The sequence below is a fragment of the Oreochromis niloticus genome, linkage group LG16 (assembly GCF_001858045.2).
Source record: "Oreochromis niloticus isolate F11D_XX linkage group LG16, O_niloticus_UMD_NMBU, whole genome shotgun sequence".
Classification (NCBI taxonomy): Eukaryota; Metazoa; Chordata; class Actinopteri; order Cichliformes; family Cichlidae; genus Oreochromis; species Oreochromis niloticus.
Genome location: NC_031987.2, coordinates 17,232,510 through 17,251,348, shown reverse-complemented (window position 1 = coordinate 17,251,348; position 18,839 = coordinate 17,232,510). Strand labels below are relative to the sequence as shown.

The 18,839-nt window shown below is 38.2% G+C and overlaps 1 protein-coding gene across 2 annotated transcripts; it reads left to right on the top strand.

Annotated features, from left to right (window-relative positions):
* Positions 1-1,192: 1,192 nt before the first annotated feature.
* stk24a (serine/threonine kinase 24a (STE20 homolog, yeast)) lies at positions 1,193-17,415 on the top strand. 2 transcript variants are annotated; one of them, XM_005452887.4, is made up of 11 exons: positions 1,193-1,707; positions 5,748-5,978; positions 8,919-8,975; positions 9,095-9,203; positions 9,721-9,878; positions 10,416-10,601; positions 10,727-10,869; positions 10,970-11,210; positions 11,291-11,359; positions 12,300-12,436; positions 13,949-17,415. In XM_005452887.4, the coding sequence occupies exons 1-11, from the start codon at positions 1,666-1,668 to the stop codon at positions 13,980-13,982; spliced, it is 1,407 nt and encodes a 468-aa protein (XP_005452944.1). In that variant the 5' UTR covers positions 1,193-1,665; the 3' UTR covers positions 13,983-17,415. The 2 variants fall into 2 exon arrangements, with proteins under 2 accessions (XP_005452944.1, XP_013128078.1); XM_013272624.3 differs by lacking the exon at positions 1,193-1,707 and adding an exon at positions 3,227-3,356.
* The last annotated feature ends 1,424 nt before the right edge of the window (positions 17,416-18,839 follow it).

Genomic DNA, 18,839 nt, shown 5'->3' with positions numbered 1-18,839 from the left:
CTGATATGTTACAAATGACGGTTTTATAGTGCAAAATTTCCTTTCTCTGGACATTTCGTCACATATCTCTGTCGCGGCACACTGAAAGAAACCACTGTCTGGAGAAAAACAGTGAGAAAATATGAATTTAAAGAACTTGGAGAATTTAAATGAAAAGTGGATGGATGGAGGAAGAGTTTATGGATAAAAATACAAATTATTATCAACAAAATATCACCAAATAACACAGGAAAGGAAAGCGTATTAGTTGTGTAAAAGAAGCTATCCTTATTAGATTAGTATTCAAGTATTGTTACGGATATTCAAATGTATACATTAAGCAGTATTTTAATAGTGTAGCTACTACAAGGAAAGCTAATTAAACTTTACCATTTATAACTAAATAACATGTTTAGTAGCAGGAGCTATTAAATGCAAATTTAGGTAAGTGCATTTTTTTCATGCATTTAGTGTAAAATGCTGGTATTTACCTTCGTACTGAAATAAAACAGAAGAAGTAAAAGCTATTTTTTTCTCATTATTTACTTATAACAATTTACAAACAGGTGGGCATTTTAGCTCATTGTAAGGTCTACATCAAAGGAGACCTAAATGTATATATTTATGCATAAAACATAATAGAATATAACATAAATGTAATTTAAAAAGAAAAGAAAAAAAGGCAGACTTTTATAAAATTTCTTTGCCAATTTTAACGACTGACACTTATTTGTAAAGATTTTCACACACTCAATTTAAAAGATAATTAAATATCAATTTAAAAAATTGGACTGAATTGACACTTTTGTCAGTATGAATATGACGGGGGGCAGCTCAGGTTGAGCAGGCTGGGGACGAAGAGAGGCCAGAGGACCATGCAGGCAGATGATCCGCAGTGGCGACCTCTAAAGGGAGCAGCCAAAAGAAAGAGAATAAGAAGAGGCGCTATTGTTTAAGCTCATAAATAAAGTGTAGGACAGCAGTTTTGGTTTCTAACGGTATTTTCTTGTGAACAGCATGAGCTTTTCAGTTTTGGCATGACTAAAATAAAAGCACATCAAATATATCTTTGTTAGCACTCCTCATAAGTTTTTTCCTCAGAAAAATTTCCATGCAGAAAAGTGAAAGGTACTAACTTGTGACGTTTTTTGGTTTACGAATGACGGCATCTGCTGTGCCTCGCGCTGATTGGTCCTCCGCTAAACGAAAATGACATTAACCAAGATGGCGCCGGGCAAGAGCGAAAAGTGATGAGAGAATAGAACAACAAGCGACCAAACTCCATAGCAGTTTGCATGTATTCGCTCTGCGCGATTATTTTATGCCACACCTGTATTACTCTCACCCGGAAACTGTCAAACACGCACGGAGAGGACGCTGCGACGCAGTTATTTTGCTACTGTTTGTTAACCAGCTGCTAAAGTCGCTAGCCTACCTAACGTCTGCTAACGTTAACTGCGGAAGGCGAGTCAGGAGAAAGCAGGCAGGCGGTTCAAAGTAGGAGCCGACAAGTGAAGCTGACTTTATTTTGGTTTGGAGACGTCGTCTTTTAATAAGATAGCACGTCTTTCAGAGTTTGGAGCTCTGTCAGTTACAGCAAGCGGGTTGTTAGGAAAGAAACGTTATACCTCTGATAAGTAAAGCTGAAAAGAGGAGGAAAGGCGTCATCTTTGCTGACTTGACGCCATGGCTCACTCTCCAATTCAGAGCGGACTGCCGGGGATTCAGGTAAATTGAAATTTTGTGTTGTTGTTGGTTTTTTTTATCTGACATTCAGCTGCGAGCTAACTTAGGCACTTGGCATTTTCACTTCTTCTTCTTTTTTTCAAGTTTGCCAAATAACCGAAAGTAATATGCATCCGAGTTACGGTAACCTTTGCTTTCCAATAAATGCACCTGTCGTATTTGCCAAAGTCCAGCTAGATGAGTTTCGGAAAGAGAAAAAAAAACAGTGTCATTATCGAAAATGATTTTGTTATTCATCTGGCCGGTCAAATCATATAATATTTATTGTAGTCGAGATCAGATCCAAGGTTAAAGATTACATTATAAAACTCCAGACCATCCAGACATCAGTCCAAAATGCAATTTATTTACCATGTATACTGTTAAAATAAATGCTCATATTAAACATGGGTAAAGTTTCAAAAGGCTTAAATGTAGTGGGAAAAGGATGAACTGAGGGGCTACACCAAAGCACAGTTTAGCATAAAGAACGATTAATAATAATAATAATAATGCATTGGATTTATATAGCGCTTTTCAAGGCACCCAAAGCGCTTTACAATGACATTATTCATTCACGCTCACATTCACACCCTGGTGGAGGCAAGCTACGGTTGTAGCTACAGCTGCCCTGGGGCAGACTGACAGAAGCGAGGCTGCCATATCGCGCCATCGGCCCCTCTGGCCAACACCAGTAGGCGGTAGGGTAAAGTGTCTTGCCCAAGGACACAACGACCAGGACAGAGAGGCCGGGGATCGAACCGACGACCTTCCGGTTACAGGTGCCCTTCCCAACCCCCTGAGCCACGGTAATGTGAACTGGAAATCCCGCAGAGCTCCAACAAGAGAATCTCAGAATAAAAACAAGCTGGAAAATTTAGTGGATTTGGAAAAGAGCAATAATAATAATAATAATAGTAATAGGTCTCTTTAAAATTCGGAAAACTTGAGAAATTAATTCTCTTGGTGTATCTGAAGCTGAAGCTAGAGAATGTCTAGCCTTCTTGTCCCAATAACTGAATATATAAAACCATACAGCATTATTTATTAATTTAGCTATAAAAAAGTAGATCACCTGTTTACACCCGTCAGCACTTAAGAATCTTACGATCTTCAGTGTAATATCAGAGGAGAATAATTGTGGATTTGTTATGTCCTGAAAATCAGCTCATAAATTCATTACTATCTCTATTTAATGTTAAACTTTTATGGACATTAGTTGTGTTAATTTAGAACTTTATCTATCAAACGCACCAACCACTTTATGGTTATCATGCCACGTCCTGCTTAAGTAAAGTAGGCCACATTACAGTGCATGTAAGAATGAAACTTCCTTGGCATACCCATGGCATGCATGATTGTCTGCAGGTAACTGATTGCACACAGTGCAGCTCTATGAATTATTGGTTAATCATTTACATGTCCACAGACAACACAGGTTAAAAGGTAACATCAGATATGTGCCCATAGCTTTGCATGCAGTTGGGTGGCTGGCATTGAGTCTTCGCCCCTGAGGGTGTGGCGCTGTGGTGTGTGGATGACACTAGACTACACAGTTGTATTCAGCAGCTGGGAGAGCATTAAACACATGGTTTTAGAGCGAGGTTCGGGCAGCTTTAGTTGTTGGAGTAAACCTGCTGACTGTGGATATGGCAAGTACATTCCCATGTGTCGTCTGTGGTCACAGTGCCTTTGTTGTTTTTCCACATTGTTTTTTCAGAGGTCAGCCTCAACGTTATGATTTTCACCTGGATGACTGATCACAGCAGTGTTATGATAGTATTTTGGTTGTTGTTTCTACTCTGCTTTGTTCTGCACTGCTTTGATTTATTTGTTTGTAAAGTTCCATTTCTATCAAATTCAGCACCCTCATTCTTTGCCAGATTGCAGCTCTCAACTCGTCTTCCAAAAAGGTTTGACCACTTTGCATTAGCACTTTTACAGGAAATTAGTATCTAGGGAACTGACAAGCAATATATTGTGTCAACCTATGCCAAAGCTATCTGGTAAATTAAACATTAAAAAAAAAACACAATTCAAGCTCCTGTAAAAATGTATACATATTTTTTTGCTATAGTTTAGCTTTGTAGCATTTACGTTGAGTTAGAGAGAGATTTTTTTTTTTTCTTTCAATATTCTGTGCCATCTTTGCTATGAAAAGTAAGTCACTCCAAGCTCTGCTCAGGCTGTTTGGGTTAATGATTGCCATATATGAAGGGAAATTGAACTGCCTGGCTTGAAGACCATTATTGCCTTCCTGGTTCTCCATGGGGAAATAAGCCATTTAGCTCAGTCAATAATTCAGGGTGTAGTCCTTCAATTTATGCTTAGCCTTTGTGGTGCAAGGGTCATTAAGCTTTTGTCAGGTCTGTGTTATGCTGTCTTTTGATGTAAGTGTAGCTCAGAGCCACAAATTTGACTTGATAAGTTTAAAATATTCAATATAGAGTGACTTTTATCAAGTGTAATGAGATTACCCAATTGACTTGATAAAGTTAATCTGCATTCAGAGGTCAAGGCCAGGTTGGAAATCTAATGTTTGTATTTTGGTAACAAAGGATTTGATGATGACTGGATTCAATGTATAGTGTGTCATCACAGTATGTAAATTAGAGAGTTGTGAAATGTCAGAGGAAATTCAAAGGCTTGTTGTGGTGACAGCTGATTTTAAAACAAAAAAAAGGGTGACTTCAACTAATCTTGCACTCCAACTGTGTTGCTTAAAAGTTAAGAAGTATCCTTTTGATGGACTTGTAACTGGATGGAAGGTCTGCTATCGACCAACTGTCAGCTACAAAGGAGTGGGTGATGAGGGAACCTTTTTCATGTGGACAGGGTTTTAAAAGCTAAACTAATCTTCTAAATTAGTATCACAGCCAAACAAAGCATGTTGTTATTGATCAGAATTCACTTTACTAAACCCAACTCTTATAATCTTTTTTCTAACATGGAAAGCTTGTCATATAACCTGTCAACAAGGTGATACGTGCTTTACAGTGTTGATGATGTCTACATTGGATCTGTGCTGGATTAAGGAGGTTGTGTTTAACTTCTAAATTGACACAAGAAAACACGAAGAGGATGTCTCTGTTCCTGCTGTTTCAGTGGAAACAATTCCCTGAACCTTCTGACAGTGTACTGCTAAGCAAGCAGAGTACCCCTTTATTGCAGATCTGTTTAATTGTAAAGTGTGCTCACAAGTCACTTTATTAAGTGTACCTTGCCAGTACTAGTTTGGACCTATGTTGCTTTCAGAACTGCCTTATTACTTCAAGGCATAGATTCGACAAGCCGCTGGAGACATTCCTCTGGGATTTTGCTCAATATTGACATGACAGCATCACAGTAGAGTAAATGAATTGCTATGTTCAAGAAACCAGTTTTAGATGATTTGAGCTTGGTGCCATGGTGAATTATCTTACTGGAAGCACCAATATGAAGATGGGTACACTGTGGTCATAAAGGAATGGACATGATTAGTTACGCTAATGGGTAGGCTATGATTTTTAAACAATGCTCAGTTGGTATTAAGGGCCCTGGAGTATGCTAAGACAAGGGCCTCCACATTATATAACCACCACGAGCCTGAATCACTGATACAAGGCAGGCTGGAGCCATGCTTTCATGTTGTTTACACCACATTCTGACCGTAACATCTGAACATCACAGCAGATGTTAAGACTCATCAGACCAGGCAACATTTTCCAATTTTCTCTTGTCCAATTTTTGTGAGCGTGTGAGAATTGTAGCCTCATCTTCATGGTTTTAGCTGACAAGAGTGGCACCTGGTCTGGTCTTCTGCTGTGAATCTGAGTGTTTGTCTCTGTGTTAGCCCTGGCAACCTGTCCAGGGTGTACCCTGCCTCTTGCCCAGTGACAGCTGGGATAGGCTCCAACCCATCCGCGACCATGTATTGAATAAGAAGATGATGGATGGATATTTATTTTTTTTAAACTGAAGCTTGTAAATTTTCTGACAAGGTTTGATGTTACTTTAAATGCCTTCTTTTTTTCTCTCTCGATGTCTTTTTCTCTGTCAATCAGAATTTCAGAGCTGATCCAGAGGAGCTTTTCACCAAGTTGGAGAGGATAGGCAAAGGCTCTTTCGGTGAAGTCTTTAAAGGCATCGACAATCGAACTCAGAAAGTTGTGGCCATTAAAATTATTGATCTGGAGGAAGCGGAGGATGAAATAGAAGATATTCAACAGGAAATCACAGTTCTCAGCCAGTGTGACAGTCCTTTCATCACCAAGTATTTTGGATCCTATCTCAAGGTAAGCTTTAATCTCAGGAAGAATATCATTGCGTGAACTCGTAAAAGCTGAAGCTTGACATAATGGATTTGTTTGTAGTGTGTTCTTGTAAGCAAGTGATGGCAATTTAGGTAAATAAATAATGCAAATAGACAATGGAGGAAGTATTGTCTGCGAAATGGTGCAGATTAGTATAGAATAACTAGACTTGGCCTGGGATTACAGTAGTGTATCCCCTGTGGGCTGTTTACGGCAAAGTTTATAAGTTTTTGATTATAATGTCAAACTGTTGAACTTCAGCTTTGGTGTTGGTGTTTTATTTGCGGATTAAAAAAGAGAAGGAAAAAGTAAAAGCGTGGGTCTACTGTAGTAGCTGTATTTACAGTATCACTGAGACGCTATTTTGTAACTAGAATAGATTTTCACAGTAAATGTGATAGGCCTTTGAGTGCCTCTCAGAGCATTTACTGTGGTACTTAAGATGAGAAACAAGAGAAGTGGTCCATTAGCTCAAGTTATGTGACTGGCTGAAGGAGAGAATTCAGTCCAATGTGTTTCTAGTATGTAAATACGATATGTATGTTGTGTGCATGGAGTTTCTAGTCTGGTACTGCTATTTGCTTGGGAAAAAAAACCATATCTGCTTTCGTCCATCATTGATCCCACATGCATCTCAAGGAACAGATAGCTTCTCATTTCAGTCAGTCTACTGGTCTGGTAGTCAGCAGCTGACGAACAGCAGCTCCTGCTTTATGCTGTACCATATATACTAAGAAATCTGTCCTCCTCTTGTTGTTTTAGGGACGTCTGCCTTTTTGAGTCGGATAAGTTGTACATAGGTTTAGGAGGGAGAAGCAAGGATAATGTGTGCTTGTGTGTTTGTGTGGCTTATTATAGCTCAACTTGAAGTTAGTTATTGTTGTCTGGTCAGCATTTTAACCTCTGCTTATCAGCATAGTGGGCAGGAGAAGCAGAAGTGGATCTGACACTCAGCTGTTGCAACTTGCATCAAAAATGGTACTCTAATCGTTTTATAACCAGTGTTAATTAGACCTCCACTACACTTTTATAAAACCACCGAGGAATAAGAAATCCACTAATCCAATGTCAGGATTGAATATCAGTGCGAACCTGGCTTGAAAAACTGGATTGCATATCACACGCTACACATCATCAGTGGTTTGTTTGCTAGCAGAAGATTTGAAGAAGCTGACAGCAGTTTAAAGTGTTTCAGTCTAGCTCCACCGGCAGCCTTCATCTCTAAGTTTAGAAATGTTTTTAATTTAACTGCAGTCAGGTGCATCGACGGAACTGAAAAGTAACAGCGATGCGTTTTCTCTCTCACTCGCACATATCGTGAAACAAAAATCAAATGTCTGGCACAGCAGGAGGTGAAGTGCTTATTCCTAGAAGTGGATCATGCAGCATAAGCTTTTATTTTATATGTGATGTGAGGAGCTGTAAAAGGAAGTAGTCAGTCAGAGGAAAGGAAACTAGTGACTTTAATGACTGACTCTGTCACTGAGCTAAAATGACATGAGCGCAAATAAAGTAGGTAAAACATGAATTTATGTTAATATATATTTTAATTTTTTTTATTTTGTTACTTTGGTCCCATGTCATTTATTATTTTGCTTCTAAATACCAGTCCTGTAAAATTTATACTCTTGAAGGTGTTTATTTCCTTTACTTTAGAAAGTTAGGAAGAAAGTGTTGCCATACACATAAAGACTAATTCCCTGACTCTTTCTCACTGGGAGAAACACAGATTATTTATTTAACACTGGTATCAGATCAGTACTCGATCTGATACCAGATCGAGTCTCTGTATAGGATCAGAACTGGAAAAGGTTGGATTGTTGCATCTGTATTAGAAATGATACAAGAACTGGTAATAAACCAAGGCACTCCTTACAGTACTGATCTGATAATGGGTGTGGTTGTACTGCGTAGATGTGAACTGCAAGCTAATAAGTAAAAGCTTAAAAAACCCCACAAAAAATAGTGGGCTTCTGACACTGAAGTTTGTGTATGGCAAAGTAAAAAGAAATGAGAATGAGAAGAAGTCAGAAAAATGACCGTCCTCTGAATTCAAATATAAGAAAGTCCAGATATTGGTGTGTGGCTGCGTTGGTGGGTGTTGTTTTCTATCTGTGAGGCAGCAGCAGCAGCAACTGAGAAAACATCTGCTGATGTATAATATTATGCAGATTTCATGCACTTGTAAGTGTAAGCAAGATGAAATGACATTCGCAGGATCCTGTAGTTATAATTTGACTGTTCACTGTACAGCTGACGTACCGTCACAGGTTGTTATGAGATAGAAAACGTATTTGTTTCTTTCCATGTTCAAAATCCAGCAGCTACGCTGATGATAATGTAGTGAAGTGATGCTTGTAATGTGAGTTGTGCATCATAAAATTGGAAAGTTTGTGTCATAATTAGGGTGTAATTTTAATTATCTTGGTCTATCTATATAGTGGTTCAATAAACCAAAACTAGGTTATCTTGAATCTCAGTGACACAATTCCAATTTTTACATTTAATTCTGTGTGATGTTCTTCCCTAGAAGTCTTGAACAGTAGAAAGGGCAAATGCACACCAAATTTAATTTTTAAAAACCCCCAAAACAAAGCAAACAGTGAGAATACTAATATCAGTATGAGCTGAAAGGCCTCTCACTTATAAAAAAACTAACAAACAAACAAAAAACTAAGGTTGATTTATCTTCTGCTAATTGCACCTCTGAAGATGTGGCATATAGTATACAGCAGTGGAACAGTTATTAAAATGGTTAGTAATCATTCCCTTATATTACAGGATTTTTTTTTCCCACCACAAAACACCCCATGCCATAACTAGTACCCACAACTATTCCCGTTATTACAAACCTGAATGAGTACTATTTTCTGTCTCTACCATAACTTTAAACACTGTCCAACTGAATTGTCTATTTTTCAGGGTACAAAATTATGGATTATTATGGAATATTTGGGTGGAGGATCAGCCCTTGATTTGGTAAGTTTTTATGAATTGCCAATCTGAAGATAATCTAGACTTAAAGTGTTTGATATGTGAGGCCATTATGACAGTTGTCACAATAACAGCCAGAGTCAAGGGTTTATCCATTCTCCTAGATGGAGCCGGGTCCACTCGATGAAACACAGATCGCCACCATCCTGAGGGAAATCCTGAAAGGTCTTGAGTATCTGCACTCTGAAAAGAAAATACATAGAGATATCAAAGGTCAGTCCGGTACATATATCACCTTGTTTTAAAAAATATATTTAGAGAGCATGCCCTTTATCATCTTGCTAATATCGAAGTGAGACTTTAATGTATTTTTGTGTCATTCTTTGCTAGGAAATTATTTACAAAAGCTTGCATTTCACAACTTCCAGCATCTGTTATGTCTTTTTTTTTTGTCTAAGTGTTGAGCCATAATTATATTTACACACAAGCCATATCACTAATATTTGTCCACATCTTACACTTAGTTGAAATCCTGTTCAGCCCTGTAATATTCAACTTCTACAACATCATAGATAACATTTGCCTCACAGTAGGGATGGGTGATGGAGGAGGCCATTTCATTTAACATTTCTACAGGTGTGGTTGAAAATGGTGTCAGAATTTATTTATTTTTTCTCTAGTGTGTTTTTTAGTTCATGTGGTAACTAAAAGGTGTGGGTCTGCCAATGAGTCTTTGACATTATGTGATGCATCTCACTAGCTTTTTTTTTTCTTCTCACTGCTGTTTCAGCTGCCAACGTGTTGCTGTCAGAACAGGGTGATGTGAAGCTTGCAGACTTTGGAGTAGCGGGCCAGTTGACAGATACACAGATAAAAAGAAACACATTTGTTGGAACGCCCTTCTGGATGGCACCTGAAGTCATAAAGCAATCGGCCTATGATTCAAAGGTTAGCATTATCTTATATTGTGTGTTATCACGGTCACATTTCAACTTAACAGCTGTCCCAGTAAAATCTTTGTCATAACTTTGTGTTCTTTTAAAAAAAAAATTAATTCAAGATCAATATTTTGCTTAAAAACAAAGCCAACTTAAAAACACCAAGCTGTTGTATTTTTAAGTGTTTATACAATTAGTCATGAAGGTATACGATTTCATATAAAATTGTTCCCAATTAGTTTTTCATTTTAGTGCTTTGTTGACCTTTGTTTGTTTTTTGTCAGCATTGCTTAAGATGAGTAATTTTGAAAAAAATGAAAAATATTATTTTATGTTTTTTTTTGTCATGACCACAACATGAGTCAGTGTGGCTTGTGAACTCAGCTGCTATGTCACAGTCTTGTTTTTGCACAGTTTCCTCAAATACACCCTCGTTACTTAAGTCAGTCAGTGTGAGTGTCATGTCACGGAGCTTGTTTTTAAAAATGTTTGTGTTCTGTTATTTTAAAAACCAGACATTTGGATGCAAATGTTTTTCTTTTTTTAGGCAGACATCTGGTCATTAGGAATAACAGCAATAGAACTGGCTAAAGGAGAGCCGCCCCACTCTGAGCTTCATCCGATGAAAGTTTTATTCCTCATCCCAAAGAACAATCCGCCAACACTGGAAGGAAACTACAGTAAACCACTTAAAGAATTTGTTGAAGCCTGTTTAAATAAGGAGGCTAGCTTTGTAAGTTTTAAGAAAAAGTTCATTTTTTGAGTTTGAGTTGTGTTTTTGAGCTTGAAAATGAAAAGAGGAAGAGGAAATCCACTCTCTTAATCGCTCAAAATTTTCTTTTTATGTTTTCTCTATAGAGGCCAACTGCCAAAGAGTTGTTAAAACATAAGTACATTGTAAGGCATGCCAAAAAGACGACCTATCTGACGGAGCTGATTGACCGATACAAGAGGTGGAAGTCAGAACAGTCTCGGGATGAATCTGGCTCCGAATCTGATGAGTATGTTATCTAAACCAACCTTATTCAGTTCAGTGTTTGGGGGGCGCAAAGTCTATCAACTCTAGTCCACTGATGTTTCTAAAATCCTGCTTGATTGTAGGGAACAAGATGGCCAGGCATCTGGAGGCGATGATGCTAGTAATGATAAATGGATTTTCAACACCATCAAGGAAAAGGATCTGGAAAACGATTTGAAAAATGACCTGAAAAATGACCTGACAAATGACCTGACAAATGACCCAAGAAAAGACCCGAAAACAGACCCGAAAAAGGACTTGAAAAAGGACTTGAAAAAGGTCCAGAATGGAGCAGCACAGCCTGCTGAGTTGGAAAGGAATCGGGTAAGGAATGGTCTCTTTCAAAAGGCCTTATTCAAGGTCCGTATTTGTTTTTTCAAATTAAAGTATTTCATTTTTTCCAGGTGGAGGAGAATCCAAAGAGGCCTTTGTCACAAAGCTTATCAACAATCTTTTCTCCAGTGTTTTCAGAGGTATGAGCATCGCTTTCTTATCCCATATTAAAATATTCATCATTGATGAATAGATGAGTAATTGGTACTCAACTCATCACACTGACTTAAGGTGTACCCAGCAGGATTTTACTAACAATGGAAGACTGACTTAATGTTGTGTTGTGTATATTGGGCTTCAACCTTTGTAGTGTGGAGCCCTCAGCCTATAGCAGCGTTCAGGATGTCATAGGAAGGACTCTTGAAAAATACCGTAAACAGTTGAAATTAATCTTAGTTGAACAGACACCCACTTACAGAGCAGAGAGGAAGAAGGTGAGAGAAACTAAGTTCCCAGTTGCACAGGCCTGGTGACCATCTGGCACGAGTTATTAAAAAAAGATATGCATTTCCCACCCAGTTGGAGAGTAGTTGCTGGAGGTAGCTCACATGCACTAGTGTGAAAAGAAGAATTTTGGTGCTGTACCTAAAACCTTCTTGTGGTTGCTTTGGTCGCTAGCAGATTGTCGCGGCTATAAAATAGCCTTGAAAGTAAGCCAAACTGAGATTCCCAGGTTGTCTCTAGGCATCTGTGATTATGGCCACACACAGAGCAGAAAGGTGACACCAGACAATGTGAAGCACCCTCCTGCAGGATTATGTACACAAATGACTGTGTTTATTTTTACCTCTAACCAGAACAACAGTGAATTAAAAAAAACAACTAACTAACCTTTCCCCCGTTGAATTTAATGTTTTAAGTACTAAAGCAGTAAACTTCCTGCCTGTGCTGCTCCCTTTTCATTCATTCTGGCTTGCTGAACCACCACTACTCTGTCAGTTTTTTCAGTCGGCAAACAACAACTGATAGATCCTACATAGTGTACCTTTAAGTTTGTGTTCAGCTTTATGTTAGAGACTGCAGTTTTCTTCATAATTAGGCAGTTCACATTATGTCATCTAAAAGCTGTCACTTTTACAGTTGAAACAGAAAGGCGAGACAAGTAATGGCAAGCCAGAAGCTGCAGAGGAGCTGCGAAAGGCCATTGTTCAGGCAGAAGAAAAATACCCAGGAATCTGTGATTCCCTGGTGGCTGAACTAGTGCAGAGACTTCAGAGGTAAGTGAAGTTCACACCAGTAACTTTGAACTTTTTAATCTGTTGTGAATCTGCATAATTACTTCCTGAATGGATTTCATATTAAAGCAGACTGTGTGGCAGGATGTAAGACTGAGGGGCAGCTTAATTGTAAAACAACTGGTTTCCAATGACAAAGGGAAAAGCTTTAATTCAATTTGGCTGGAAAATATGTACATTTTTTGAATACACTTATTGTTGTAGTCACTTGCACTGATGCATCAAGAGCACTATTTTATACAAAGCTTTCCATGAGACAGCAGTTTCTGTTGGGATCATGGAGTCATCTGATCATACTGATGTACAGTAAACAATGTTGACAGCACTTTAAAAGGATTTCACTCATTTCTAAATATTACTGAGAGTCTATAGCTATGCTCGTTCCTCTATGAGGATGTCTGCACTTTAACAGATTGGTAAAGTGTTTACAATGATCACTGTCTAGATTTAAGATTTTAGCTTAAACAAGATTTCGTTTAACTGTAGTATGTCTGAGACTGACTGGAGTATGATTGACTTACAGCCAGAAACGTACAAAAAACAGTCTATTGAGGCAGGCAATTCAATGAGCTTAAGTACCTGCCATTTTTATTTATTTATTTATTTTTTTAAATAATAAAAAGCTAAATTATCAAATCTCATTAGCCAGCTGTGTTTCACACACAAAAATAGCTTGGGGAAAAAAATTATAGAATTTTTAAAGAAACATGATAAAGACCAATGCAAGTGATATAACCTGAGACTGTTTTACCTGTTCATATGATATTTGTCCACTTCATGTCTACTAATCAAGGGTTAAGGTAGGCTAAGTCATTCTTTGTTTTATGTGAATGACCTGCAAAGAGGCATGAGCTCCACATTCCTATATTAATTCACTGTAACATTAAATAGTTCCCTCTCCCCAACGTGCAAGTTTTCTTTTGTTTGTTTGTTTGTTTTGTTTTTTGTGCAACTGTGGCGAAGTCAGTAGTGCTCATAATGTGAGAACCTTGTATTTAGAAGCTGTGAATGTGTTTCAGACTTGGCAAAAGTGGTGGCCTGATACAGTTTAATTAAATTAAATTGTATTTATATACCGGCAAATCACCACAGCAACTGCCTCAAGGTGCTTTAAAGGTAAAGGTGCTTTTAAGGTAAAGATCCTACAATAATACAGAGAAAACCCCATCAATTAGATGACCCCTGCATAAAGCAAGCACTTTGGCAAAAGTGGGAAGGAAAAACTTCCTTTTAACAGGAAGAGACCGCCAACAGAACCAGGCTCAGGAAGGGGCAAGAAATTGCAATAACCTTGATTCTTTTTCATGTAGCATCAGACTTTTCATGCATCAGTGAGCATGGTACAAGCACATGGTAATTATGAGGCTGTATTATTGAAGCCCAGAAAAGCAGAGCTGAGGAGTCTTAAAAGGCTCTGTTTAATCCATCTACAATTTGTTGTTGTGTAATGTTTTCGAGGCCTGTAAATATTGACCTTTACCAATTTCTTTTCAGGTTTTCTGTGCCACATGCAGCCCCCACTCACTGAGATGAGCCAAGTCCAGTTGTGCTCTACTTTTCCACCCTGGTGGCAGCAGTCAGATCTTTTCCTCTGACCTCCACAGCCAGGATGAAGTCTCCCAGGAAGGTCTCCATCACTCATTTGCCTGAAGCAAATCCTGGCCTACTTAATGTCTGTTTATATGCTAGCACAGCATCAGAGGTTCCTATTCAAGACAGTCAGTGGCCACTCAGTAAGCTGCCACCTGCTGTAAGATTCCCCTTCTCGATACCTCCTTCTCAACTGTTTTATTTTAAGAGCACATTAGCTGTCTTTCTGGAAGGACTTTAAGTTTTTGATTTTGGTGTGTTTGTGGCTTTTTCCCCACATAGGTTTACAGTCGGCATCCTTATGGAGAAAATAACTTGCTTAATTAATTGTGTGCATGTGGCTGTGTGAAAGATCCTGTGAAACGTGCAGTGAAGCGTGACGAGTGGGTTTGAAGCATTCTATTGAAAACTCAGGTATCCCGCTTTTAGTGGATTGGGTCTTCTGGGAGATGGAAAGAGCTCTGCAGGGTGGTTGTACAGACTTGTAAATAAGCTAATTTCTACAGTTTCTTGAGAGGTTAATGGTGCATTTGGAACCACTGTGTACAAATGGCCAAATGCAAAGTGTAGATAATGGCTGTGAGGTGAATATTTTTGAGAGACTTAAGAAGCCACAAGTGAGATTGCCTTGCCTTTGTACTTTATTCTTTTGTATATCTGTCTTTGATTTCTCTCTGTCTAGTTGGAAACTTTTTAAGTACTCATCCAGTAAATGAAAGTGGCTGCCCTCTATCGTGGTTTACTATTGATTTGTTTGTGTATATTTCTTGATTCTCTTTGATTTCACACTCTTTAGTGTGGCTGTAATAATGTTGGAGAATGTCTGAAAAAGAGAGAAATGGCTGGTTTATTGAAGCCCCAGCAGTTTTAAACACTGGATGCTCCTTTTCCAGCCCCAATTCCATAAAGCTTCGAGTTGTGTTGGTTTGTTGGACTCTGCCTCATCCCGTTTTTGTTGTTGTTGTTGTTGTTTTTGTTTGTTTCTGTGTTTGTTTGTTGTTGGGTTTTTTTTTTCAGCATTTGGTTGATAAACTGAGGTTTCGTCCATTCGTTCCATTAACAGGGCAGTGCCATCGTCTGAGTTTAAATCAGCAGACTCTCTTAGTCTTCCTAGGAGCTGCAGCGGTACTATCCTCCTCAGTGTACCTACAGCTTTAATTGCACTTCGAGTATAAATGCCTTTGACTATAAAAAAAAGTAGCCATAAAACAGTAGCATGAGACTTACGGTATTTTGCAGGTATTCACTCTACCATCCGGGACGAACAAAAGTCCGCCACAAGTCTCACAGCTTGGACTTTGGAGTCGGTCTTGCAGTGTAATAATTGGCTGGCTGTATCATTTTCATTTTTAACTTTGTGACAAGTGTTTTCATTTTCTAGACTCCTCACAGCATAGATGACACTGCTCTCAGATGTATATATTAACATAAAGCCAAGCAGTGTTCAGAGACCAGTGGCACTGCTGCTACATTTGACTCTAGCTTAAAAGGAATGTGGATGGTAGTATAAAGCCTAATGGTTGGCCTGAGTAGTATGCGTTGTAGCATACTCCTGCAGGACTGAAGGAATGTCGAGCCCTAAACAGAGTCGAATCAGCCTTATAGTATTTGTGATGAATGGGATGAATAGTATCAGCTTTAAAGTGTTGGATCTGTTGCTTTTGTTGTGACTTGTCCTCTGTTTCTAAATTCAGTGATATTTTATTGATGAATGATAAAAAGATCAAAAGCATTTCTCTTTTTTTTTCATAAAATAAGGTGCACATGAGCAAAATTACCCTGTATGTAGGTTGTCTTAAACCTTTTTTTTAATATATAATCTTTGGGGTGTAAGAATCATTTTTTGCAGATATAATATATACAATCCACACGAGAAGTTAAAGGAATAGGTTGACATTCTGGGAAATACTTAAAGGAGAAGAATAATATCAGTTAATGTGTCCTTTTTATTAGGTATACAGTGCAGTCTGGCTTTAAAATCTACTTTTGTTATTCTGCAATGTTATGTTATTTTGACAGTATTTTTCTCATCATCAGTTTTCATCAGTTGGACTGCATCTGTTTACAAGTGTTATTAGAGAAGAAAAGAATAAAACTCAGTCCAGGATACCATTACCTTTTTAATTTTACCGAAAAAGTGAAAATGTAATTGGAGGAACGTACCTTTATTGCACAACACACGGTTTCCATTGTAACTCTATAACATAAGCCTCCTATTAAAGGTAATCTGCCGTTCTTATCTTTTACATCACGCCAAAGCTGATAATTGTGAGCATCGTAAAGACACGGCATTTGTATTCGACTGATTTATACTGCAGATGGGTTCCTAATAAAGTGGTCACTGAGTGCTTAAGTTAACAGGAACACAAAGTATTTCCTGTATGTCAACCTTGTTCTTTTAAACAAACCATTTCATAGTTCCTTTCTGCTTCCTGTTGTACTTCTGGTGGAAAATGGACTAAAATGAGGGCAGTTGAAATGTTGATCAGATGAATAAGTAGAAGCTGGTTAACCGAGCGACTGCACATAATGAGTCTGCTCTTCATTCAAACAAATGTGCCATTTATGCCCCAATCTGCACCTTTAACGTGATCTAGTGTGGCTCTTCTCTTTTTGTGTTGCGCTGTGTTGCTTTTTTAAGATGTTACTCAGTGTTATGGAGTTTTTTTTTTTTTCTTCTTTTGTGTGTTGTATGGCAATAAAGCAGTGTGATCGGCAGGAGTCATCTCTCAGCACAAGTAGGCATATACGCTTCGAAACTATTTTTATAACCCCAAAGAGCAGTATTATGTAATAGAAGGAGTAAAGCTGGGTTCTATGATGTGTTCGAATTTCAGTTAACACTGGATAGCAATCATTTAAAATGTACATTTCAGTTTGAATGATTTTTTTTTTTCGTTGCTGAGAAGTTTCCAGTCCAGTATGTGTTGTTGCTAATTCAGGACAGTGCTGTTGGGTTTCTTGGAATTAGTCAAATTTTTAAGAAATAAATAAAAATTAAGTGGAAAGTTGAATAGGTTTGCTTTTTACATTTTCCTGACTCAGACTGTAGTGCCTCTTGGAAATGTCACCCTTCTTGCTGCTTGTGGTTATGTGATTGAATTTCCTTTTTAAGTTTTGTATAATAACCCACAAATTTCAAAGTCCACATATTCAAAATCAAGAGATGAAATGTGTGGCTACTGCATAAAGGTTTTCAGGTGATGCAGTACGCATTTCGCACAATTGAATGCTGCACGTAGATCAAAGCAAGTATGTTTGTTTTTTTTGTTTTCAGTTTGAATTTTAAACATAAGAATTGATACTGAAACATTATCAGAACGGAGAAACCAGTCAAACACATTTCTGAATAAAACATTCCTTAAACTTCATGTTGTGCAACTGGTGCTTTGTTGTTTTTGTCTAATTAATCGTGTATTATCACACCTATTAGCTCTGGGTAAAAATCCAAATGAAACTCTCATAGCTCAGTGATTTAAGTGGAGAACAGAATGTGTTGCACGTGAGAAATTTAAGTCATTTGGATTTGCTTTATCTCTTGATGTGTACTTGATGACGAAAGGTTGTCATTTTATTTTACCAGCAATTTTAAGATCTAACAGAAATTAACCAATTAGGTTGTCTTATGTCAGGGGTGTCCAACTCCAGGCCTCAAGGGCCGGTGTCCTTCAGGTTTTAGATATCATTCTGGGCCAACCCACCTGAACCAAATGATTAGTTCAGTACCAGGCCTCTGCAGAACTTCAAGACATGTTGAGGAGGTAATTTAGCCATTTGAATCAGCTGTGTTGGATCAAGGACACATCTAAAACCTGCAGGACACCGGCCCTCAAGGCCTGGAGTTGGACACCCCTGCCTCTTATGTTGATATGCAAATGTGTGGTTTTACCTACCTTTCAAATTTATTATTAAAAAGAAGCAAAAAGCATAATGAATTATTAATTTTTAAGGTGTGTTAGTGTGTCAGTAGTTGGACGAGTGAATGCAAAGTATGTTGTGTACTGTGAAATGTAAAATAAATGGAAAAATGAAGCCAACCAAACTAATGACAGGGTGTTGGGTGAAATGTGAGAGCCCAAAGACTGAGATAGCCAGCTCTTAAATGCTCCAGGGAGGTTGGCCAAGCGCTCCCAGCTGCGCTGATTAACACCACCTACCAGGAACCTGCAAGACAAACACAGAGGGACAAACTGGGAAAATGAACAGCAAGTCCTGGCCAAGGCAGATGGCTGAATTTGGAAACAACCACTCAAATTTTGCCACTTTCCAGTGGCCAGTTTAGAAGTACTTACACGCATTTCTACTAAACAAACAACCAAAAAAAAAAAAGATGGTACCAAAAAAAAAAAAGGTTGGTGCCAAAAAGCTGGTATGAGCACGGCAGCACTAAATTGCTGGGCTCAAATTTGGAACAGCTGACATCAGTGGCTTTGGGAGGCTTAGGTTTAGTGCTTACTTGTGATTAGCAGATTACAATCCACAGTTTTTGCCTGCTTCAATTTTCTGTGCACACAAAAGACCCAAGCTTCTCTAAATTCCCAAACCTATTATTTATTGACTAGTTAGAAGACCCCAAGTCACAGCTAGTGCCACACCACTGTCACACTGGTGGATATCACTTTTTTTTTTTTTTTTTATTTAGAGTTGGCTCCAGTTTTTCTTTAAGCCCTTTTGCCCTTAAGTTTAAAGCTTCAGTGTCATGACTGCTAAATAAAACGTCTACTGATGATATCATGTGATATTGATCAGGTACCGCCCAGCTGACTCCACTTGGCAAAGAGTGTTGTGACAATAT